Source organism: Marmota monax, unplaced genomic scaffold, assembly GCF_021218885.2.
Source record: "Marmota monax isolate L192 unplaced genomic scaffold, Marmota_monax_Labrador192_F-V1.1 WCK01_AAM20220418_F8-fsc00020, whole genome shotgun sequence".
Taxonomy (NCBI): Eukaryota; Metazoa; Chordata; class Mammalia; order Rodentia; family Sciuridae; genus Marmota; species Marmota monax.
The window spans coordinates 21,047,683-21,071,186 of NW_026692912.1; the positions used below are offsets into that span (position 1 = coordinate 21,047,683).

At 43.5% G+C, this 23,504-nt stretch overlaps 1 protein-coding gene across 6 annotated transcripts in view; it reads left to right on the forward strand.

Annotated features, from left to right (window-relative positions):
• Window positions 1–23,504, forward strand: part of Sptan1 (spectrin alpha, non-erythrocytic 1) — a 71,176-nt gene that overhangs the window by 26,330 nt on the left and 21,342 nt on the right. For 3 of the 6 annotated variants that reach the window (XM_058581812.1, XM_058581815.1, XM_058581816.1), the window contains 25 exons: window positions 183–284; window positions 997–1,134; window positions 2,243–2,353; window positions 2,929–3,006; window positions 3,134–3,289; window positions 3,471–3,675; window positions 4,141–4,322; window positions 4,663–4,906; window positions 5,099–5,221; window positions 5,764–5,981; window positions 7,697–7,789; window positions 8,001–8,135; window positions 10,935–11,083; window positions 12,134–12,193; window positions 13,302–13,500; window positions 15,444–15,548; window positions 15,980–16,003; window positions 16,554–16,589; window positions 19,286–19,333; window positions 19,833–19,924; window positions 20,554–20,698; window positions 20,787–20,968; window positions 22,853–22,952; window positions 23,068–23,265; window positions 23,346–23,492. In XM_058581812.1, coding sequence (XP_058437795.1) covers window positions 183–284; window positions 997–1,134; window positions 2,243–2,353; window positions 2,929–3,006; window positions 3,134–3,289; window positions 3,471–3,675; window positions 4,141–4,322; window positions 4,663–4,906; window positions 5,099–5,221; window positions 5,764–5,981; window positions 7,697–7,789; window positions 8,001–8,135; window positions 10,935–11,083; window positions 12,134–12,193; window positions 13,302–13,500; window positions 15,444–15,548; window positions 15,980–16,003; window positions 16,554–16,589; window positions 19,286–19,333; window positions 19,833–19,924; window positions 20,554–20,698; window positions 20,787–20,968; window positions 22,853–22,952; window positions 23,068–23,265; window positions 23,346–23,492 — 3,270 coding nt within the window. The remainder of the gene's footprint in view (window positions 1–182; window positions 285–996; window positions 1,135–2,242; window positions 2,354–2,928; window positions 3,007–3,133; window positions 3,290–3,470; window positions 3,676–4,140; window positions 4,323–4,662; window positions 4,907–5,098; window positions 5,222–5,763; window positions 5,982–7,696; window positions 7,790–8,000; window positions 8,136–10,934; window positions 11,084–12,133; window positions 12,194–13,301; window positions 13,501–15,443; window positions 15,549–15,979; window positions 16,004–16,553; window positions 16,590–19,285; window positions 19,334–19,832; window positions 19,925–20,553; window positions 20,699–20,786; window positions 20,969–22,852; window positions 22,953–23,067; window positions 23,266–23,345; window positions 23,493–23,504) is intronic. The other 3 variants (XM_058581814.1, XM_058581817.1, XM_058581813.1) reach the window with 2 other exon arrangements.

Here is a 23,504-nt window from a genome sequence, read left to right on the forward strand (position 1 = left end):
GATGCATGACAGAGGGGCCTTGCAGAGCCAGTGGAAAGGACTTCTCAGTCAGTGGTGCTTTTATGTTTGGTGATCCAGACTGATATTATATGTGGTAGTCTGATTTGGAATGATTGTTTGAAATGCAGTAACTTATTTTTCTTTTGCAAGTTGCTGGGAATAAAATGCCCTTTTCTCTACAGGGTGAAATCGATGCTCATGAAGACAGCTTTAAGTCTGCAGAGGAATCAGGTCAGGCCCTGCTAGCTGCTGGTCACTACGCCTCAGACGAAGTACGGGAGAAGGTAAGAGAGGGGCAAGGGCAAAGAAGCTCATGAAGAGGAAGCCAGGCTCCCAAGGCCTCAATGTCCAGATGTGACATTCACCATCATGAATAAGAATACGGCCCGTGCTTCTGCCTGCAGAGTAGCAGTTTTTCCCTTCAGAGATTTAAAAAAGTGTATGTACATGTACAGTACGCTGATTGGTCCCAAGGACAGTTTCTCTTTGGGACCTATTTGATGTGTTTCTTACTTATAAGGGACTTTGAGAGAGCTAGTCCTGTTTCTGTAGTTAGAGCAAAGAGGAAACAGGTGTTTATAATATGAAACTAGAGCATTCATGAACTGAACAGATTTTAGGAAGCATAAACTCAATTGACATTTCTCAGCTGAGAGTTCCTCCACCATTTAGAGGGCCTTTCTTTCAGATGGAGCCTTTTCACTTCCACCTACCAGCCTTCTTGGCATTTTTACCTAAAATCATTTGTAATAATGTGACAATAAATTAATTCCAGGTTAATCAGAATAGGGCCATCCCTCTTATATTTAATATACATATACATAGCACTCAATATTTATATGTTTCTAAGGCAAGGGTTATACGTACAAGTGCATGTAACTAACTCCTTACCTTCTGCAAATCAGAAAAGAGCCTGAAGGTTAGAATGAGTACTAGAATCCCCAGTCTATGGCTGACCAGAAAGCATAAAGCTGACCTTGCTTCCTGTCCCCACAGCTGACCATCCTCTCAGATGAGAGAGCCACCCTGCTGGAGCTGTGGGAGCTTCGCAGACAGCAGTATGAGCAATGCATGGACCTGCAGCTCTTCTACCGTGACACTGAGCAGGTGGACAACTGGATGAGCAAGCAGGAGGTAACTGGAGCAGAAGCCTTATAAGCCGGGGAGGAATGAGGGCTATGCTGACCAATTCTCTTGTGGTTTGCTTAGTTTGTTTGAGGAACTCAGTGGCATTTCAGCTCTGATTCAAGCAGAGCTGGCAGGGGCCTGAGTAGGCTTCTGTTGGCTCTGCCAGCATCCCTCCCTGCTGAGACAGAAGGGCACTTGGAAAAGGCCCTCATTTTTTTAAGATTACTGGGATAAAAAACTTTCTACTGAAAAGGAGAGGGTTTGTTTTGTTTTTGCTTTTCTTTCTTTCTTTCATTTATTTTTTAGTTGTAGTTGTTAATACCCTTATTTTATTTATTTATTTTTATGTGGTGCTGAAAGATCGAACCCAGGGCCTCACACGTGCTGGGCAGGTGCTCTACTGCTGAGCCACAACCCTAGCACCTTGTTTTTGCTTTTCTCTTTTTTCTTTGTGGTGCTGGGGATTGAACCCAGGACCTTGTGCATGCAAGGCAAGCACTCTACCAACTGAGCTATATCCCCAGCCCGTTTTTTGCTTTTCTTTTGTTACCCTTTTATTTGGTCTCACTAAGTTACCTAGGAACTTGCTAAGTTGCTAAGGCTGCCTTTGAACTTGTGATCCTCCTGCCTCAGCCTCCCAAGTTGCTGGAATTAGAGGCATGTGCCACTGGACGTAATTAGTATTACACTAAATAGTAATTAGTATTAATTCTTGTTCTTAGAATTAGTATTTTGTGTAATCCAAATCTAAGAGCAGCGGCAACATTGTTTGAAAAAAATTTCAATAGAATATAGAACAAGAATGTCAGTGTTGCTGACTTGAGTTTTATTTTTATTTTATTTTATTTTTTTGCTTTTGGTGCTGGGGATTGAACTGAGCCTTGCATGTCTGTGCTAGGCAAGCGCTCTAGCACTGAGCTACACCCTGAGCCTCACTGGATTGATTTTAGGTGAATCTGAAAGGACTTTAGACTTTCCAGAAGAGACCCCAGAGGTTTCATAGGCATAGGGTCACTCTTTATCTTTTTGCATTTTGGCCAAAATATCCTTCACTTTCGAGTCATAGAAGATCAAAGAATGGGACATGATTCTAACTCTCATTTCTTTCTGCAAGGCATTCCTGTTGAATGAGGACTTGGGAGACTCCTTGGATAGTGTCGAGGCGCTTCTCAAGAAGCATGAGGACTTTGAGAAGTCCCTTAGTGCACAGGAGGAAAAGATCACAGTAAGACTTCTTATTGTCAACATAACCCATAGAGTAAGCAGGAGTCCCCTCTTTTCCTAAAAGGATTCTGAGCCAATTTAATGAAGGAGCTACGTACAAGGGATTCTTGAGGTGCTTAAAATCTGAAAAATGCCATCTTGTTCAGGACTTTATAGAAGGAAATCACTTACTTGAAAAATCTTGTTCAGACTTTATAGAAGGAAATTACTTACTTGATGTGTGTCTCCAAATTGAGATTTGCCTTTCACTAAAACTAGTTCAGAGTTAATGTAATGCATATTTTTTCTGTTGAAAACACATTATAGAAGCAAGAATTGGAAAGCTGTTAACCTCTATGTGCTACCTGTTGGGTGCTCACACTATAGCTGGTGTCTCTAGACTCGAATGAGCAGTTTTATTCTCTCTGGCTAAAAACATCAAGCAGAACCTTACAAGTTATGGGAAAATGTTGTCATTACCAACTGTAGCTGTGAACCTTGGCTCACATTAAGGTTGGGGGTGTTTCATGACCTCTCTAGAGACCAGCCAGGTAGAGGAACAGTGCACATAGTGACAACTCTCATCTTCCTTCCTAGGCACTGGATGAGTTTGCAACCAAGCTAATCCAGAACAACCACTACGCAATGGAGGATGTGGCCACTCGCCGAGATGCTGTAAGTTCCGGATTTTTATGCTTCTTGCTTGCTGTATGCAGTTGTATTTTCAATGACAGTCTCTGTAGTCTAGCCCAAACTTTTTGGGAATCTGAACTGAAGATTCACAGGAGTGCCTGTCTTTCAGCTGCTGAGCCGTCGTAATGCCCTCCATGAGCGAGCCATGCGCCGCAGGGCCCAGCTGGCTGATTCCTTCCACTTGCAGCAGTTTTTCCGTGATTCCGATGAACTTAAGAGTTGGGTCAACGAGAAGATGAAAACTGCCACTGATGAAGCCTATAAAGTAATCATTAGTACTTGGGTAAAACAGTGTGGCTAAAAAAAGAATGGAATTCCCCAAACTGAACTATTTAACACAAGCTGTTTTATGCAAACCTCCCCCTGCTTAAAGACAAGTACAACAGCAGCTCAGGGTAAGTTGGCATATTCGGATCTCAGAAAGGACTCTTCTCTTCCATTGGCAGGACCCATCCAACCTGCAAGGAAAGGTACAGAAGCATCAGGCTTTTGAGGCTGAGCTCTCAGCAAACCAGAGTCGCATTGATGCCCTGGAGAAGGCTGGGCAAAAGCTGATAGATGTCAACCACTATGCCAAAGATGAAGTTGCAGCTCGTATGAATGAAGTCATTAGTTTGTGGAAGAAGCTGCTAGAGGCCACAGAACTGAAAGGTAGAAGAATCTCGTACCTGAGGGTGACAGGAACATTTAGAGTACCAGTCTTTCCTAGTTAAGTGTTCTAGGGATATAAACCACCCAGGGAAGGAGGGGAGATGACTTTGGGCATAGAGAGTATGTCATGTGCAGGAGTTACTTGGGTCCTTGATGCTTTGGTGATTTGGTAAGTGTGGGTGAATTACTGGTTGCTGGGGAAGCCAGAAAGGAATGAATTGGGCCTTATCACTGAAAATCATGGTTGATGTTGAGCCAAGGGCATTTAATAATTCTCATGCGCCCTTACTTTGTAGTGTTAGACTGCATTCCAGGCAGCCTCCCTTTCAGCCTCTAGGAGGTGGAAATGAAGCAGTAACTAACATTCTGACTCATACTCCATCACCAGCATACCATGGTTCATGAGCAGTATTAGAGGAAGGACCATGTAAATCAATAGACAGTTAAACTTGCCTCATTGGACAGGAATAAAGCTTCGTGAAGCTAACCAGCAACAGCAATTTAATCGCAATGTGGAGGACATTGAATTGTGGCTGTATGAAGTAGAAGGTCACTTGGCTTCAGATGATTATGGCAAAGACCTTACCAATGTCCAGAATCTCCAGAAGAAGCACGCCCTGCTAGAGGCAGATGTGGCTGCTCACCAGGTGGAGTATGAATTGGGCCTTTAGATGGGGGAGTGACAAGAGGGAAGGATAGCAAGAATCTCAAGATGAGACTAGCATTGGAAGGGAGGGACATGTTTTGGTGTCTTAGGGAATGCATGTGCTGCCGTTCAAGTGAAGTTACTTCCTCAAAGCTTTCAGGAAGCCTAATGTGAGGGGAGGATTGGCAGAAAAAATTCTCTTGATGGGAAAAAACCATTTTGATTTTTCTTCATATGTGACAAAACCATACCCAAAGTAATAAAGTCAACCTAGAAGCGTTCTATGTGTAGTCATGCAGTACTAGTTCAAGCTTCAAGGCTTTGTGCTCTCCTCTTCCCAGGATCGAATTGATGGCATCACCATTCAGGCCCGTCAGTTCCAGGATGCTGGCCATTTTGATGCTGAAAATATCAAAAAGAAGCAGGAAGCCCTTGTAGCTCGCTACGAGGCTCTTAAGGAACCCATGATTGCCCGAAAGCAGAAGTTGGCAGATTCTCTGCGTTTGCAGCAGCTTTTCCGCGATGTGGAAGATGAGGAGACCTGGATTCGAGAGAAGGAACCCATTGCTGCCTCTACCAACAGAGGTCAGTGTTCCTCCAGCAGGTGGGATTCAAGCTACAGTAGGGTTGTGCCATTGTTGCATAAAGGAGACACATGCCAGAGGGAGCAAGACCACTTTTATTGCACTGGAACCCTGGTAGGAGCTGTGAGTGACAGTTTAGTGGTGATTTTTTCTCTTTGTGGCTAGATGACAAGGGAGTGCTTTCTGCTTTCAGGCAAGGATTTGATTGGAGTCCAGAATCTGTTAAAGAAACATCAAGCTTTACAAGCAGAAATTGCCGGACATGAACCCCGCATCAAAGCTGTGACCCAGAAGGGAAATGCCATGGTGGAAGAAGGTGAGTGGTTGTGGGCAGTGAGTGTGGTCTGGCTCTGCTCTCCCCTTTCAACCATTGGTTAAGTGCATGGACTGCACACAGCAGATTGGACAGCGGGGTGAGTCTGACATCTCCATTCCTTCCTAACCATGTGACATTGACTGGGCCTTGCCGAACCTCAATTTCGTATCTGTAAGACAGAGATGCAGTGGGGATGACAGCGTCTCCCAATATAGCAGTTAACTATAAATGAGCTCAACTGTGTATAGGGCCTGGGAAAGCTCTTGCAGAGAGAAGTCTCATAACTGAGAACTGTGGAGCAGTGCTGTTTTTATTAGTTTTGCTAATGTCACTTATGCCTCCTTGGGATATCTGCTTCTTGTGATGTAGATAGAGTCTTGGTTTGAGGAGGCAGTCAAGGGCTAGAAGCTGAGCCCCTCATTAGAAATATAATTATGACAGGGCACACCTCCCTAGAACGTTGTGAGAAAGTAGTGTTCACAGCATACCAGAAGCCTTCTTGTCATTCTGTGTCAGCACACTTTCTGTTGTCTGCTCTGCAGGCCATTTTGCAGCAGAAGACGTGAAGGCCAAGCTCAACGAGCTGAACCAGAAGTGGGAGGCACTGAAAGCCAAAGCCTCCCAGCGGAGGCAGGACCTGGAGGACTCGCTACAGGCCCAGCAGTACTTTGCTGATGCCAACGAGGCCGAGTCCTGGATGCGGGAGAAGGAGCCCATTGTGGGCAGTACTGACTACGGAAAGGATGAGGACTCTGCTGAGGTAAGCCCGAGCTCAGGGGTGTCACACCTGCCAGCGAAAGAAGGCAGATTAGGAAAATGACTGTGTAGGGGAGGTGTAGCATCATGGCAGTTATTTTTTAAGGTGTTTTGGAATCTGGCTTTTACTTTTTATTATTGAAATTTAGTCATAACTAAAGGAAGAAGACATTTCCTATAACCTGTCTTCAACCATTAATGTTTGCCGTTTTTGGATCTGTTCTTCTGACCACCATATGCAGACATGCCTGTTTTCATACCAATACACACAACAACATACTAACTCACATGTGCACATACACCAACATACATCAGCATGCACCAATGTGTATGTGCAAACACCAACACATGCAAACACTAACATGCACACCAGCACACATGTGCAAACAAACCAACACAGCAAACATACCAACATGCACACAAACATACCAACACAGGCAAACACCAGCACACAAATACACCAATATACACACCAACATGTGTACACATTGTTTGGAAAAAGATATATATATATATATTTTTTACTATAGCTTTTAATTTATAAAGGTCTAGATATAGTCTCCATACCTACCTCTTTTCTCACTGGCCTCTGGAAAACTAGAATGAGTTTTATTGTTGAAATAAAAACCTCAGTACCAGTGGAGAATAAGAAAGCACCAAATGTGGAGAGGGAAGGGCAGTATACATAGCCACTTTGTGGTGATTTCTTTTTCCTTTTGTTTGGTTCTAGGGATTGAACCCAGGGATGCTTAACCCCTGAGCCACATCCCCAGCCCCATTTTGTATTTTATTTAGAGACAGTTTCAGTGAATTGCTTAGTGCCTTGCTTTTGCTGAGGCTGGCTTTGAACTTAGCGCCTTGCTTTTGCTGAGGCTGGCTTTGAACTCGCGATCTTCCTGCCTTAGTTTTCTGAGCCGCTGGGATTACAGGCATGCACCACCACGCCTGGTTCCTAGCCTTTTTATATTATTTAGAGACAGGATCTCACTAAGTTGCTGAGATTGGCCTTGAACTTGTGATCCTCCTACCTCAGCCTCCTGAGCTGCTGGATTTACAGGGGTGCATCACCTCGCCTGGCTGGTGACCTCTTTCTTAGAATGGGATGTGGAATCACAAATTTGTTTGCATATTGTTCTTTATGCCTTTGTGTATTTCAAATCCTACAAAATTAAGTGGGTAAAACCAGAGTAGAAAGGGCTGGGGATATAGCTCAATTGGTAGAACGCTTGCCTTAAATGCAAGTCACAGTTAATATTTCCCCAAATTAAATGTTTATCTTTAAAGGGGAGAAGCTGGGCATCCCAGTTACTCGAGCAGCTGAGGTAGGAGGATTACAAGTCTGAGGCCAACCTTAGACCTTATTCAAAATAAAAAGGTCTGGGGTTGGGGCTGGGGTTGGGGCTTAGTGGTAGAGCACTTGCCTGGCATGTGTGAGGCACTGGGTTCAATTCTCAGCACTGCATATAAATAAAATAAAGGGTCTATTAATAACTTAAAATTTTTTTTTAAATGATCTGGGAATATAGCTCAGGGGTAGAGCGCCTCTGGGTTCAATTCCCAGTACCACAAAAATAAATGAGTAAAGGGGGGAGAGAGTGCAGGGCAAGAGGGACTCACATCTTTGTGTGACTAAAATCTGCTTCAGGAGGGTGGCATGTTGAGACACTGAGGAGGGGTTGGGCTGTGTGTCCGGTGCTCCATGTGAGATTCTGGTTTCAGGCTCTACTAAAGAAACACGAAGCACTGCTTTCAGATCTCAGCGCCTATGGCAGCAGCATCCAGGCTCTGCGAGAGCAGGCTCAGTCATGCCGGGTAAGTGTGTCTCAGTTCCAGGTCCCTGGGGGTTAGGGTGGGGGGCAGGAAAAGCTTTGGGGCCAAATACTGTCAGCAGATATTATGGCTGTCAGCAATATTTAAATGTGTACACGGTAAATTTGGGGTAAAGCTGGATTCTGTTGTTTGCTTAGAGGACACGCCATGGGTGTCCTTTAATTATATATATGTTCTTCCTTTGTATTTTCAGCAACAAGTGGCTCCCATGGATGATGAGACAGGCAAAGAGCTGGTCTTGGCTCTCTATGACTATCAGGAGAAGAGTCCTCGCGAAGTCACCATGAAAAAAGGGGACATTCTTACCCTGCTCAATAGCACCAACAAGGCAAGGCACAAAGACTGGCTGGCACACGTGCATATCAGTACCATCATACATGTTGTCAGGGATCTGTGGGTGGGTAGAGTATGGAGAGAGAGAGAGAGACAAGGGTCTCCTGTCTGTCTCCCACTTAGTATACATTTGTCCAGTGTGTGAGTCATTAGGAAGGTCACTGAATATGTCTCCTGCAGATAGTGTAGAGAGTCACACTCTCCTGGTGGCTTTTTCACATTGAACCTCTCCAGGTGGATTCTTTCCCTTTTGAGCTGCGATATGCTGCTTTGTAACTTGAATCTGTTGTTGTTTTCCATATTGTATTGCAATACCAGGTATGGAATCTGCATGCTAGGCAAATACCTACCACTGAGCCACACCCACAGCACCTACCTGCTGTTTTTTGCAATACTGGGGATGGAACCCATAGTTGCTGTACAACTGAGTTATATCTCCATAGCTTTTTATTTTTTATTTTGAAATGGGGTTCTACTAAGTTGTTGAGGCTGGGTTCAAACTCCTGCCTCAGCTTTCTGAGTTCTGGGATCTCGGCATCCGCCTTCATGCCTGTCTTTCTTGGTTGTTAATCTAGACCTATAGCTGTCTCAGCTTGGCAGGTAGTTGAAGACAGCCAAGATGTCACCCTGTAGGTTTTTTCTTCTTCAGGTTAAATACTGCCTGGTTCGTCAGCTTTTTTCCTTGACACAAGCTGATTGACAGTGATCTTGAAGGGTGGTGCATGTTCTTCCACTAATTACCTAACTGTTCTTGGAGGATTCTGTCTCCCATGTTGGTTATATCCAGAGAAACATTTGGAGGCATTGTTGAGAACCTCCTTATTCGCTCATCTAGTTTACTGTCAGTGTTTTGGTTGTTGTTTGCAGTATTGGGGATTGTGTATGCCAGACAAGTGCCCTACCACCAAGCCCTTTTTGTATTTCAAAGCAGAGTTTATTTTTTATTTCAAAGCAGGGCTTCACAAATGGCTGTGCAAGCACTCTACCACTGAGCTGCATCTCCAGCCTGTTTTAATTTTTATTTTTCTTTCTATTTTGGGAGGGGAACTAGGGATTTAACTCGGGGATACTTAACCACTGAGCCACATCCCTCAGCCCTTTTTTGTATTTTATTTAAAGACAGAGTCTCACTGAGTTTGCTTAGCGCCTTTTGCTAAGTTGCTGAGGCTGGCTTTGAACTCATGATTCTCCTGCCTTCCAAGCTGCTGGGATTTCAGGTGTGTACCACCACACACAGCTTCCCCAGACTTTTTTGTTGTTGTTTTATTTTTAAACAGGGCCTCACTAAGTTGCCCGGGCCAGCTTCAAATTTGCAATCCTGGACTGGGGATGTGGCTCAAGCGGTAGCTTGATTGCCTGTTGGCATGCGTGTGGCCCGGGTTCGATCCTCAGCACCACATGCAAAACAAAGTTGTTGTGTCCGCCGAGAACTAAAAAATAAATATTAAAATTCATTCTCTCTCTCTCTCTCTCCTTCCTCTCTCTTAAAAAAAAAAAAAAAAAAAAACAAAACAAATTTGCAATCCTGCTTTAGGCTCCCATGTTACTCGGATTACAGGCATACCTCACCACTCCCAGCTATGGCCCTTTTAAAATTTTGATTTAGTCGTGTGAGGGGTGTAAGCCTATAATCTCCAACTCAGGAGGCTGAAACAGGAGGATCAAAAGTTCAAGGCCAGCCTCAGCAATAGAGCAAAGCCCTAAGCAACTTACCAAGACCCTGTCTCAAAATAAAAAGTAAAAAGGAGCCAGGCACAGTGTTGTACACCTTTAATCTCAGCATTTTGGGAGGCTGAGGCAGGAGGATTAGGAGTTCAAAGCCAGTCTCAGAAATTTAGTGAGGCCCTTAGCAACTCCATGAACCCAGTCTCTAAATAAAATACAGAAAAAAAAGAGCTGGGGATGTGGCTCAGTAGTAAAGCTCCCCTTTATTCAATCCCCAATACCAAAAATAAGTAAATAATGCCAGGCACCATAGTACATTTCTATAATTCTAGCTGTTCAGGAGACTGAGGCAGGAGGATTGCAAGTTCAAAGCCAGCCTTGACAACTTAGCAAGATCTTCCGCCCCCATCTCAACATTAAAAAATTTTTAAAAAGGGATAGGGATATGGCTCAGTGGTTAAGTGCCCCTAGGTTCAATCCCAGGTACCAACCTCCAACTCCCACTCCCCCCCCAAAAAAAATCAATTAATTAAATAAAACTTTGTCTTATATGGTTTTACTAAATTGTTTAGATTGGCTTTGGACTTGTCGTCTTCCTGCCTTATCCTCCTGAGTAGCTGAGATGATAGGTATGCACTGACATGACACCTGTCTACAACTGAGTTGGGTTTTGTTTTTATTTTTACAGTATTTGGGAATGAGCCCAGGGGTGCTCTGCCACTGAGCTAGATTCCCAGCACTTCTTATTTTTTTATCTTGGGACCAGGTCTTGCTATGTTTCCTAGGCCTGCCTGGAATTTATAATCCTCTAGCCTCAGCCTCCTAGCTACAACTGAGGTATTTATTGAACTTAATTCTGACTTACTGAAAGTTAAATAGTATTGGCTGAAGTATTGCACAGCACAGTTCTGGAGTCTCTAAGCAAAGGGAAGATAGTCCTTTGTGGTTTCTGGCATTTCTGCTTCACCTGTGACTCTGTGCATGACAGTGCACAGTGACTGATTCTGTCACAGCTTCTTAAAATGCTCAGAGCTCTCTTAGGTGTATATGTGCACGCAGATACACAGGCCTACACGGGTTCTTTCTCAGGAAAGGAATTGCTCTCACTTCTCTTCCTTTTTTCTCTTAGGACTGGTGGAAAGTGGAAGTGAACGATCGTCAGGGTTTTGTGCCGGCTGCATATGTGAAGAAGCTGGACCCTGCCCAGTCAGCCTCCCGGGAGAACCTCCTAGAGGAGCAGGGCAGCATAGCGCTGCGGCAGGAGCAGATCGACAACCAGTAAGGGGCACACAGTTGACACCAAGGGTCAGGCATCACTAGGGGCTTGGTCTGTGCCCTGCAGGTATAGGTGGAGTTTTGAGGCCTCTGCAGCTAGTCTGCCTTCCTCTTGCTTTCCCCAAGTCACTTTTAATCCACCTACCTCCCTGTTTGAGCCTCAAATCTCTGATACCTTAATCTCCTGTGTTTCATTTTTCTCCCGTTTGTTTCTTTTTCTAAATGGCATTTTTCTAAACATTGCCGTCTTAATCTTTCTCTTGTGGTTCAAGATGCTTTTTTGAAATGGATTTTCAGATTTTTTCCCCCCTCAGATGTGCCTCCCTCTTTGGATGGCTACTTAGAGAACTTTTCTCTGTACCATAGCTTTGTATTCTAAGGATGGCGTTTATTTTTTTGTGAAATGTCTCTATCCTCATTACTATAGTTAAGCCACCTTGTTGACTTATGCCCTCCCTTAGGGCATATCTTACTCCTATGAGATCAATGGCTTTGGATGCTTGGCAAGCATCCAGAACATGCATTCCCATTAGAGTTTATAACAGTGGAACTCTTCTGATTCATAATGGTTCTTGAAAACGCTAGAATTTATTTGTGTATGTCCAGACTCTCTTAGTGTTGAGATAAGGAGAGCTTTGGATTCATGTTCTTATCAGCAGCCTTGGTCATTAATACAAGAGCAGAAACGTTGTCATATATATATGGCTAAATTGGCTATTATCAATCAGTAAAATTTCTTTCCAAGTGCATTTTGTCCCTGGGCTTTGTTCTATGAAGTTAATAGTGCTTGCAGTACAGGAAAGTCTGCCTCAAGCATGGCAGATGTGTCAGGAAGATGAAGGTGAACTAACACTCTGATTTAAATTTTCCTGCTTCTTCCCTACTGTGATTTCATTCATGGCCTGGACTGCTTCTAAGAGCTTTTGAGTGACTCCTTAATTTTCCCCACTCTAAGCATCCATCATCATGGCACCAGTCGGAGCTGCTGCTTTTCATCCCTGTGGATTAATCCCACTAATTTGTGCATGCTTTTGCTATACCCCCTCTGTGCAGGACACGCATAACTAAGGAGGCCGGCAGTGTATCTCTGCGTATGAAACAGGTGGAAGAACTGTGAGTAGGCCAAGAGCCTCGCTGGGCTCCCTGTGTCCACTGCTAGCCTGTCCATCCTCCCTCTGCTGCTTCTCTCCAAGGCACTTATTCATCTAGGAAGATGAGGTGGTGGGAGGGGCAGGCATCTGTGCAGCAGCTTTGCTGGCAGGAGAGAGGATTTGGTGAGCTGTGCTGCGGGTGACTGCTGCTCTCATCAGTTGCTTTATGTGCAGCTGTGCATTCAGAGTGGTGTTGGTCCCCTGCTCTTGGTCTCCTGGTATACTCCACTGTCACCAGCCAAAGTGAAGGCAAGCCTGTGGAATCCTTAGGAGGAAGGAGGTTGAATGGCTCTCTTAGAGTGCCTGCATTCCTTGTAACTCATTGCTTTTTTGTTTGGGAAGCTTAGATTTAATGGTGATTTTAGAATTTTCTTTTTTTAACTTTTAGTTTTTTTATCATTTGTCATTCTCATGTCTCTAAGGAGAGTGGGAGTTCAACTTTTTGTACTTCAGTTCCCAAGGGTTAGAATAGTCTTTGATTCTTCTTAGGACTTCCTGGTAATGAAACTGTACAGGTACTCTGTACTCCACCTGATTGCCCTTCTGAAGTTGCCATGACTTTCTGAAAAACAAGTCTATAATTTTAGAAATGTCCTACTGATCCAAAGATACAGACGTCCTTATGAGATTGTTTTAAAGTCTGGTGTACCTTCTACTTGGAGGCTGCTTGGAGAATTATTTTTTTAAAAAAATGCGAAAACCCTCTGTATATATTATGCAACCTCATCTCACTCTCTGCTCTAGTCGCATGAACCCTGCTAAATGCTTGGGTTTTGGTCATCTGGTCGTGATGTTGTAAGTGCTGGATTGGCTTGGGATATGTGTGCCTAGCTGTCGTGGCCACCTAGTTGTGAACGCTACAGGGTATGCTCATCCCCGAGGCTGTGGTGTGGGTATTTGGAATCCTCATCCATGCATTCTGATCCTTTGTCACTAGGGCACCATCTTTACAAACTCATGCCTTGAATCGCATCTTGGAGAAACCTAGTGGTTTGAGTTTGTGTTCTCATCTCTAGTACTTACCATCTAACCACTTCTGCCCTTCTTGTCACCCTCTTGACTTACATCAGATATCACTCTCTGCTGGAACTGGGGGAGAAGCGGAAAGGCATGTTGGAGAAGAGTTGCAAGAAGTTTATGTTGTTCCGGGAGGCAAACGAGCTGCAGCAGTGGATCAATGAAAAGGAAGCTGCTCTCACGAGCGAAGAGGTCGGTGCAGACTTAGAACAGGTTGAGGTGCTGCAGAAGAAATTTGATGACTTCCAGAAGGTATGGGATGTCTTCACAGATGAGCTTGGAAATCACTGATTCGTTTTCTTGTTTTTTTGTGTTTTTTTTTAATTTTATACCTTTATTTATTTTTATGTTGTGCTGAGGATTGAACCCAGTGCCTTGAATGTACTAGGCAAGCGCTCTACTACGGAGCTACAGCCCCAGCCCCTGGTTTTCTTGATTTTTTTGACCACAGATTACTGAGCCTCTACCCCTCTACCTCTCCAACCCTTTTTATATTTTATTTTGAGTCAAGGTCTCACTCAGTTGCTTGGGGCCTTGCTAAATTGCTGCCTCTGGCCTTGAACTTGAAGTCCTCTTATTTCAGGCTTCCAAGTTACTGGGATTATAAGCATGCATCATGGTGCCCAGCTTTTTTTTTTTTTTTTTTTTTTTAATGAAGTAAAATTTATGTAACAAAGTTAACCATATTAAAGCATAGGATTTGGTGGTATTTAGTACCTTCATGATGTTATGTAGCTACCACCTTTATCTAGTGCCAAGACAGTATTACCTGAAAAGAAAACCATATATCCATAAAGCAGTCACTGTGCATTTTTCCCAATGCTCACAAACCTTAGCAACTAATCTACTTTTTTTGTTTTGTTTTGGTGCTACAGAAATTAAGCCCAGGGCCTGTTGCATGCTAAGCAAACATTCTACCATTGTTCTTTGCACCTAAATTTTTTGTCGTTGTTGTTCCTAAGCTACAGATGGACACAATACCTTTATTTTATTTATTTATTTTTATGTGGTGCTGAGGATTGAACCTAGTGCCTCACACATGCTAGGCAAGGGCTTTACCACTAAGCTACAATCCCAGTCCCTATGTGTAGATTTTCTTATTCTGCACATTTCATATAAATGGAATTGTGATTTTTTTTTAAGTGATTGGTTTCTTTTATTAATGTATTTTTAGAATTCATCCTTATGTCATGTATTGGTATTCCATTTCCTGTTACTGGTGAATAATAGTCCATTGTATGATTTAGCACATATTTTTCTTATATTCAGAGTAAGAGTATTCTTTTTTTGGAGGGGTACCAGGGATTGAACTCGGGCACTGAGCCACATCTCAGCCCTGTTTCGTATTTTAGTAGAGAGGAACTCATGATCCTCCTGCCTTAGCCTCCCAAGCCGCTGAGATTGCAGGCATGCACCACTGTGCCTGACTAAGAGTATCTTTTTTTGTTGTTTTAGTTGTAGATGGACACAATATCTTTATTTCATTTATTTTTATGTGGTGCTGAGGATTGAACCCCGTGCCTCAAGTATGCAAGGCAAGCGCTTTACCTCTAAGCTACAACCCCAGCCCCAAGAGTATCCTTATAACCAATTAAAATGTGGGAGGATGAGCTGGGTGCTATGGCACATTCCTATAATCTCAGCGGTTTGTGAGGCTGAGGCAGGAGGATCGCAAATTCAAAGCCAGCCTCAACAATTTAGCAAGACCCTGTTTCATACAATAGAAGACTGGGGATATGTGTTTCAGTGGTTACGCACCCCTGGGTTCAATGCCCAATATAAAAAAAAAAAAGTGGGAGAAGGATTTCTCTCCCTGCCTCATCTCTCTCTACCTCTTTTTTCTTTGTCTCCCTCCTTTCTCTGTTCTTTAGTCATTGGACTTTAAATCACATTTTAACACTGTTTCTTCCCTTAAAAATATTTACTTAAATCTACATTTGAAGTGAGTAATTATTTTTTATCCATAATTAATCAAGTAAATTTGAGACAGACTGCTTTAGAACCCTATTATTTTTTCCCTTGATAGCTGCAGTCAGGATTTCCTGACCCAGACCCCTTGAAGAGTAGAGAAAACAATTCATAGGACGCCATAGAGCAGATCTTTCTAGGCTCAAGCCATTTTTGTGGATATCCTTGGCCCTCTTCTCTCTTGATTGGCTGTTGTGGGTTTAGTTATGATGGCGTTTGCTTTAAAGGATCTGAAGGCCAATGAGTCCCGGCTGAAGGACATTAACAAGGTGGCTGAAGACCTGGAGTCTGAAGGTCTGATGGCAGAGGAAGTCCAGGCTGTGCAGCAGCAGGTGGGTATCTTCATCTAGGAGCCAGGCATTGTTGCCATTAGGGAGCAACTTGGCTTCTTACTGTGCTCTTCAGTGCTCCCGGAGTGATATTTCAGAGTACAGAATGGTGGCTTGAATGGAGGTGCAGTCCTCTGTGTGCCCTCAACTTCCTTGGGCCATTATCTCTCACTCTTCATCCAGTCGGGGGCTTTTGTGTTCTCCTAAGTTTTTATGTACTCCTGTGAAAGTTGTGGAATATTTACATAGCCCTTAATTAATGGCAGTTTCACAAGTTTCTTAAATAAATAAAAGGTTCTGCATATGAATAATGACTTGAAGTTCTGCTGGCCAATGGGCTAGCATTCTAGTCTTTCTTTTGTTACAGTATTGAATGTTTTGGGAGGTTTTATTTCCTGTGAAGATAAAATTGGTTTCTCTCTCTCTCCTTATAGGAGGTGTATGGCATGATGCCCAGGGTAAGTTGCAGGAGCCTCTGTGTGGAACTTGGACATGAGAAGGAGGTAGATCGTGGGAACAATGTAAAGTCAAGAGCTGCTTCTTGAGGATTTCTGTTCCTGAACATCAGAGATCCTTTCGTGTGTAAAATTCTGTGGAAAAGAAACTCTAGATACTGATTTCTATTTGCCTTCTCCAAAAGACCAAAAATTTTATATCTCTTCAGTTTTCTAAAACTTTATGCACAGCTACCACTTTAGGTTTGGTTTTTACCTCTTTCAAAGAATCCTTTCATATGACCTAAAGAAAAGTTGGTCGTTTTCTTATTAAGCTGACTCATTTTCTCCAATTCTACTGGAGATTTGAAAAATTTGTAATTTTTCTATTTGTTTGTATAATTTCTTCCAAAAGTCTTGGGTGTTTTTGCTAGCTGGTGGTAAACTTTTTAAGTTATAGAGAGTGATTCAGTTTTGTTCACTGACCTGTGAACTCCCTTGGGGAAAGCTAGAGTCTTTGGTGGGAGTGCTGAGCCCACCTGCACGCTGCCTAAACTGCTGCTTCTTTAACTAGGATGAAACAGATTCCAAGACGGCCTCCCCGTGGAAGGTAAGAACTCCTTTGCAAGTTATTGTCCCTAAGAGTTTTACAGGAACATGCAGCATTTCATGTCTTTCTGATGTGCCTTTTTCTAAGTATTCTGCTATTCTGGGACCTTTGGTAATCTCTGGACTCATTTGGGCTGGCTTTTTTCTGACCTTGATATTGTGTTCTATCAGTCTCTGGAAATGTGATGTGTAATACACAGAAACAAAGTGCTTATGTTTGGATGCTCAGAGTGGGCAGATCCTGTCTATGCCAGAGACACCTCAAATGCAGCACAGCATCAGACTGGTAGGATGGCAGTCCAAGACAAATGATAAAAACACATAAATGACTGAGAACGGAAAGAGAATAAACCTCCCTACCACCACCATTTAATTATCTGTCTAACCTTTGATTCCTGTAGCCTAAGAAAGGTTTCCTGCTATTAAGCTTAGGGACCTAGGCCTATAATTCTAGCTACTGTGGAGCTGAGGCAGGAGAACCTCAAGTTCAAGGCTAGCCTCAGCAACTTACTAAGACTTTATCAAAAAAAAAAAAGAAGAAGAAGAAGAAAAGTCTGAGAGTATAGCTCCTGGTTTAATCCTCAGTCCTCAGTACCACACACACATACACACCACGTCATACAGAAAAGTGAGATTTAGTTGGACTCTCAATTCTAGCATCTTCCCTCCTAACCCAGCTTGTATGACTGTCTGTCACTTGATCGCTGATCTCTCCTTTTTTTTTTTTTTTTTTTTTTTTTGATACTAGGTGTTGAACCCAGGGACCCAGGGGTGCTTAACCACTGAGCCACATCCCCAGCCCTTTTTTTAATATTTTATTTAGAGACAGGGTTTTCACTAAGTTACTTAGGGCCTCACTAAGTTGGTGAGGCTAGTCTCAAACTTAACGATCCTCCTGCCTCAGCCTCCCAAGTCACTGGGATTATAGGCATGTGTCTGCTAAATTTCTGCTTTTTTAAAAAAAATAACTTTTTAAAAAATATTTATTTTTTAGTTATAGGTGGACACAATATCTTATCTTTTTTTTTTTTTAGAGAGAATTTTTTTAATATTTATTTTTTAGTTTTTTCAGTGGACACAATATCTTATTTTATTTCTATGTGGTGCTGAGGATCGAACCCGGTGCCTCATGCATGGTAGGCAAGAGCTCTACCTCTGAGCCACAACCCCAGCCCTGAGATTTCTGCTTTTAAAAGTATATCTACTGGTGGGCTGGGGTTGTGGCTCAGCGGTAGAGCACTCGCCTAGCACGTGTGAGGCCCTGGGTTCAATCCTCATCACCACATATAAATAAATAAAATAAATGTATTGTGTCCAACTACAACTAAAAAATAAATATTTAAAAAAAAAAAAAAAAGTATTTCTACTGAGCTGGGACTGGGTCTCACTGGTAGAGCACTTACCCAGCATGTGTGAGGCCCTGGTTCCATCCTTAGCACCATATAAAAATAAATAAAGGTATTGTGTCCAACTACAACTAAAAAAAAAAATTGTTTTTAAAGTTAAAACACACACACACACACACACACACACACAGTCTGTCTACCTGGTATAGGAAGAAAGCATGCAAACCTAAATCCAAAAGCCTCTCACCGTTTGTCTTCTGCTCATATTTGCACCTGCACTGACCTGTCTGCCCTGTCCTGGGGGCTCAGGCCGCCAACAGTGGGGTTCATTCACTGGCTCTGACTACTCTCTCTCATTAAATAGACTCAGTTGAGGGGCTGGGACATTTTTCCTTTGATTCAACTTTCCTCTTTTCAATCTTAATTTTTCTCATATAACAAAAATTGATGGTGATTTGAATAGGTGATAGCTACTTATCTGACCATTTTGCGGTTTCCTGGCACCATAGTGGTCCTCCCCCCAAACTGTGTTTAGAGATCTTTGTGGACACCAACGCCTCCTCTTTCTGAGAGGGTTAGGGACAGGGGCCCTGCACACACCTGCATGTCACCTGGGGCAGGTCATGTGACCATGGTGAGCTTACTCCCCTGCTCTTCTCTGGGGGGCTAAAAGGAGTGTGTGCCAAGTGGTTTCTTTCACATAAATTGGGTGGGCTCTATAGTCTGGGGGTACTTAAGATTTTTAGAAGTGAGAAGAGAACTAACTCGCTGACTTATTCCTTTTTCCTTTGGTGAAGCTGTTGACCTTCCTTCAGGAAGATCCTGTTAGAGGGAACAGCAGCCTCATAGCTGTTTCAGACAGGTTGAGTTTTTAGTACACCTCACTATCTGAGCTGCTGGCAAATGTTAAATTGAGTGTTTCCTAGAATGTTCTGTAACATGGACAAGTTTTAAGGCACTTATTAATCTTTGAGCTGTTTTTTCTGCCCAACCGCCTGTTACAATGTGGTTTTTGAAGGTTGGGATGTAGCTCAGTTGCAGAGTGCTTACCTCACATACACAAAGCCCTGAGTTCGATCCCTAGTTCTAAAAAAGACAACATGGTTTTGGTGAAAACTCTTCCCCCGTGTATCTAGTCATGGAGCTGGGTCTGACTGTGCACTGTGGCTTTTCTCATGTCTTTCTCAGGTTGATAGCTTTTATTAATGTTTCTGTTTTCAATGTTGCTGCTATCCCCTTCATGGTTTTTGGTTGACCATTGGACCTACTTGGTGGCACTTGAAGCTCAGATCTCTGTCTCTTAGCTGGCGTAAGCTTGATTGGGTTTTCCTCTTCTCTCTTCCTTATGTAGTCTGCTCGCCTGATGGTTCACACCGTGGCTACCTTCAATTCCATCAAGGTAAGAATCAGTGAGCAGCTCCACTGACCCTCCTGCTTTCCTTCACTACATTCCTTTCCTGTCTGCAGTCCCTGGATCTCCTAAAAATGCCCCTGAGCATCTGGGGCAGATGCCAACTCTTCCCAGGTCTGCTCTAGCCTGAGGATGCAGTTGGGCAAGTGTTGGAGCTAGAGGCTCTGGCATTTCTCCACTCGACAGTTGTTCAGGAGGCAGGTGCCACATGCCAGGCCCAAGGCCAGAATAGAGTGAGGATGAGTTAGCTGTGTGTATGCCTGTTCCAAAGGGGATTCCTAGGTCAGGCAATTGGGTGAATGCCAGTCATTGGATATGGCTGATTTTGATTTCCTGAAATTTTGTTGTTGTATACTCATTTATTCCACCAGGAAGGTTGGACACAGGAAGTTATATGTACTGTCAATTTAAGTCATTTTCCAAAGACCTGGTTGTGAGTATAATGGAGGAGGATGGAAGCAGGGCTGACATTGCCACTTTCCCGCAGGAACTGAATGAGCGCTGGCGGTCCCTGCAGCAGCTGGCTGAGGAGCGGAGCCAGCTCTTGGGCAGTGCCCATGAAGTACAGAGATTCCACAGGTGAGGGGGCCAGACGAGGGAGAAGGGGGACTGTCTGCCTGATGTGGATGGGCAGACTTACTGACTGGGGTCCCAGAGTATCGGCTGGGCCTTGCTAATATGTGAACTCTCTGGCACGTAGGGCCATATCTGTCACAGGCTGATGCTTGTAAGTACTGAGAGTGCAGACGTGGTGTTCCTCCTCTTCCTAGAACTATAGGTGCTTACCTCTGACAAAGGTACAAATACCAGAAGGATTTTTTTCTGTTCATCCTGGAACCAAGACAAACAATTCTGATAATTTATTTATTTATTTGTTTATTGAGTTTTTATCTTTGCTGTACTGGGGATTGAACCCAGGGTGCTCTACCACTCAACTACTTCCACAGCCCTTTTTATTTGTTTATTTATTTTATTATTTATTTATTTATTTAGTGCCAGGGATTGAACCCAGGAGCACTTTATCATTGAACCACATCCCCAGCCCCTTTTATTTTTTAAGACAGGGTCTCGCTAAATTGCTTAGGGCCTTACTGAGTACCTTAGTATCCTCCCGCCTCAGCCTCCTGAGCTGCTGGGATTATGGGCATGCACTATTGCGCCTGGCTAATCTCAGTGATTGTTAATCTGAATGAGTGTTTGATCTACAGAGATGCCGATGAGACCAAAGAATGGATTGAAGAGAAGAATCAGGCTCTAAACACAGACAACTATGGTCATGATCTGGCCAGCGTCCAGGCCCTGCAGCGCAAGCATGAGGGCTTCGAGAGGGACCTTGCAGCTCTCGGTGACAAGGTGAGAGGTGCATGAAGCAGAGCCAAGTCTTACTCTCTGCAGAGCTCAGCTCCCTTATTTGTGTTTTCTCACTGTTTTCTTCCCATAGGTAAATTCTCTCGGGGAGACAGCCCAGCGCCTGATCCAGTCTCACCCGGAGTCTGCAGAGGACCTTAAAGAAAAGTGCACTGAATTAAATCAGGCCTGGACCAGCCTTGGGAAACGTGCAGACCAACGCAAGGCGAAGTTGGGTGACTCCCATGACCTGCAGCGCTTTCTTAGCGATTTCCGGTAAAAATTAAATATTGCTCAGAGATCTAGAATATAGAATCATCTTTTTAAGTCTATTTTCCTGTGTACACACATGTAGACATTCTCACCTCCTCATCCTTTTGCTAAATGTTTTTTTTTTTAGTTGATAGACCTTTATTTTATTTATTTGTATATGATGCCGAGAATCAAACCCAGCGCCTCACACATACCAGGCAAATGCGCTACCACTGAGCCCCAGCCCCATCCACATGCTAAATGGTTTTATATTTTTCACTTAATATTGATATACTTTAGTCTTTTTCATCAAAAAAATTTTTAGAAGCATTTCAAGGCCACAGAGTATCTGAAAGAATGACAAAAGGAGCAACTGTGATGCTATCACCAGTAGTCACCAGTTAACTTTATTTATTATCTGTGGACACTTTTTTGTTTAAGCACCTGTAAGCAGGTTGAATATCCCTGACACTTTGCCTCTGAACACATGAGCATACATCTCCCAACACTGACAGTAAACTACATTTCCATTATCACTCCCAAAAAACCAAGTGTGTCCATATTCAGTTCGTTTTTCAGTCTTTATATATATATTTATATTTATACACACACACACACTCTCTTTTTTTGTTGTTGTTGTTTTTTGGGGGTTTTTTTCCCCCCTTTTTAGAAGGGAAGAGATACTGAGAAGTGAACTCAGTGGCACTCTACCACTGAGCTGCATCCCTAGCCCTTCTTTTTTAAATTATTATTATTATTTTGGGACAGGGTTTTGCCAGATTGCTGGGGCTGGCCTAAAATTTGCAATCCTCCTGCCTTGGCCTCCTGAGTCACTAGGATTATAGGCCATGTGCTGCCATACCTGCATTCCATTATATATTTTATTACTAAGGCTTATTCTTGATCCAAGGTCCAGACAAGGATTCCTAGTGCATTTGGTAGTCTTGTCTTAGTTTCCTTTAACCTAGAACAATATCCCTCCGCCCTTTCATGACATTAGCATTTTTTTTTTTTTTTTTAGTCCAGGACCGTTGTCTTGTAGACTGTCCTTTGGTCTGGTGCCTCAGTCTTTTAATGGTTACATAGTGTTCTGTGGGGTGGGCAATGTGTAACTTGTTCAGTAGTACTGTCTGGGTGTGTTGTGCTCTTTAGCAGTGTTCTTGCCCACATACGTATGTGTGCAGTGTCAGGTGATTCCTATTTGGATGGGAGTAGGTGGATGAGGCCACTTTCCTTTCTAGGTCTCAGATAGGGTGTCTCAGTTACTAATTTGGGATTTTTTTCCTCTTTTTTGAGGCAAAGATCAAGTAACAAGTGTGCCATACCCTGGTTCTTAATGTAGTCGCTGTTATGTAGCCATCATATCTGCCAAGTTTGGAAGCCTTTTTCTTACCGTAGAGTAACACTCCATCCCTTAGCTAACCACTCCCAGGACTTAGGATCCTCTGATCTGCTTTGTATCACTGTGTATTTGCCTTTGGAAAAAAAAAATCATATGCTATGTTGCTCTATATACTTGTTACCCCCCTTGTACTGTTATTTCCATGAAAAATGGATTAAATGTGCCTAGGCCTAGGGCTCCAAGACTTTGTCCTAAAGAAAGACTTTTTATTTGAAGCCTTCAAAATGGGTATTACTTCTGTTAGAACTTGGATTCCATACGGTAAAAGGTCTTAGTTGTAAGCTATTCATTTTCCCTTTGAGAAATGATGGGCTTCCTCGCCCCCGCAATATCTCATCGAGAAGAACAAGAGGCTATGAAACCCTTTGCCTAGAGACCCAGCACATGCAGTAGCTGACTAGATTAACCCCAAATGACCTTCTGAGGCAAGAATGATGTGGGTCTGTTTTCCTGGGCGGGAGGTCTGCTTGCCAGGTAGTGTAATAGTCCCTGGATCTGGTTTCCAGGGACCTCATGTCTTGGATCAATGGAATACGAGGGCTGGTGTCTTCAGATGAGCTAGCCAAGGATGTCACTGGAGCAGAAGCTCTGCTGGAGCGACACCAGGTGGGTACACCTGCCTGCTGAGTAGCCTCGCCCCTGCCCATGGTTGTGAGCCACTCGTTGACACTTGCATGGGCATCTTCTGCCAGTTATCTAATCCTTTCCCTCCACTTGGCAGGAACACCGAACAGAAATTGATGCCAGAGCTGGCACTTTCCAGGCATTTGAGCAGTTTGGGCAGCAGCTGTTGGCTCATGGGCACTATGCCAGCCCAGAGATCAAGGAGAAACTCGATATTCTTGATCAGGAGCGTGCAGATCTGGAGAAGGCCTGGGTTCAACGCAGAATGATGCTGGATCAGTGCCTTGAATTGCAGGTGCGTGTGGCCTAGGTTTCTGACCAGGGGTTTCCTTGCAGAAGGCCCCATCTTCTCACTTGGCCTGTCTGCCTCTTCAGCTATTTCATCGGGATTGTGAGCAAGCTGAGAACTGGATGGCTGCCCGGGAGGCCTTCCTGAACACTGAAGACAAAGGAGACTCACTGGACAGCGTGGAGGCTCTGATCAAAAAACACGAAGACTTTGACAAAGCTATCAATGTCCAGGTGAGGCCCTCA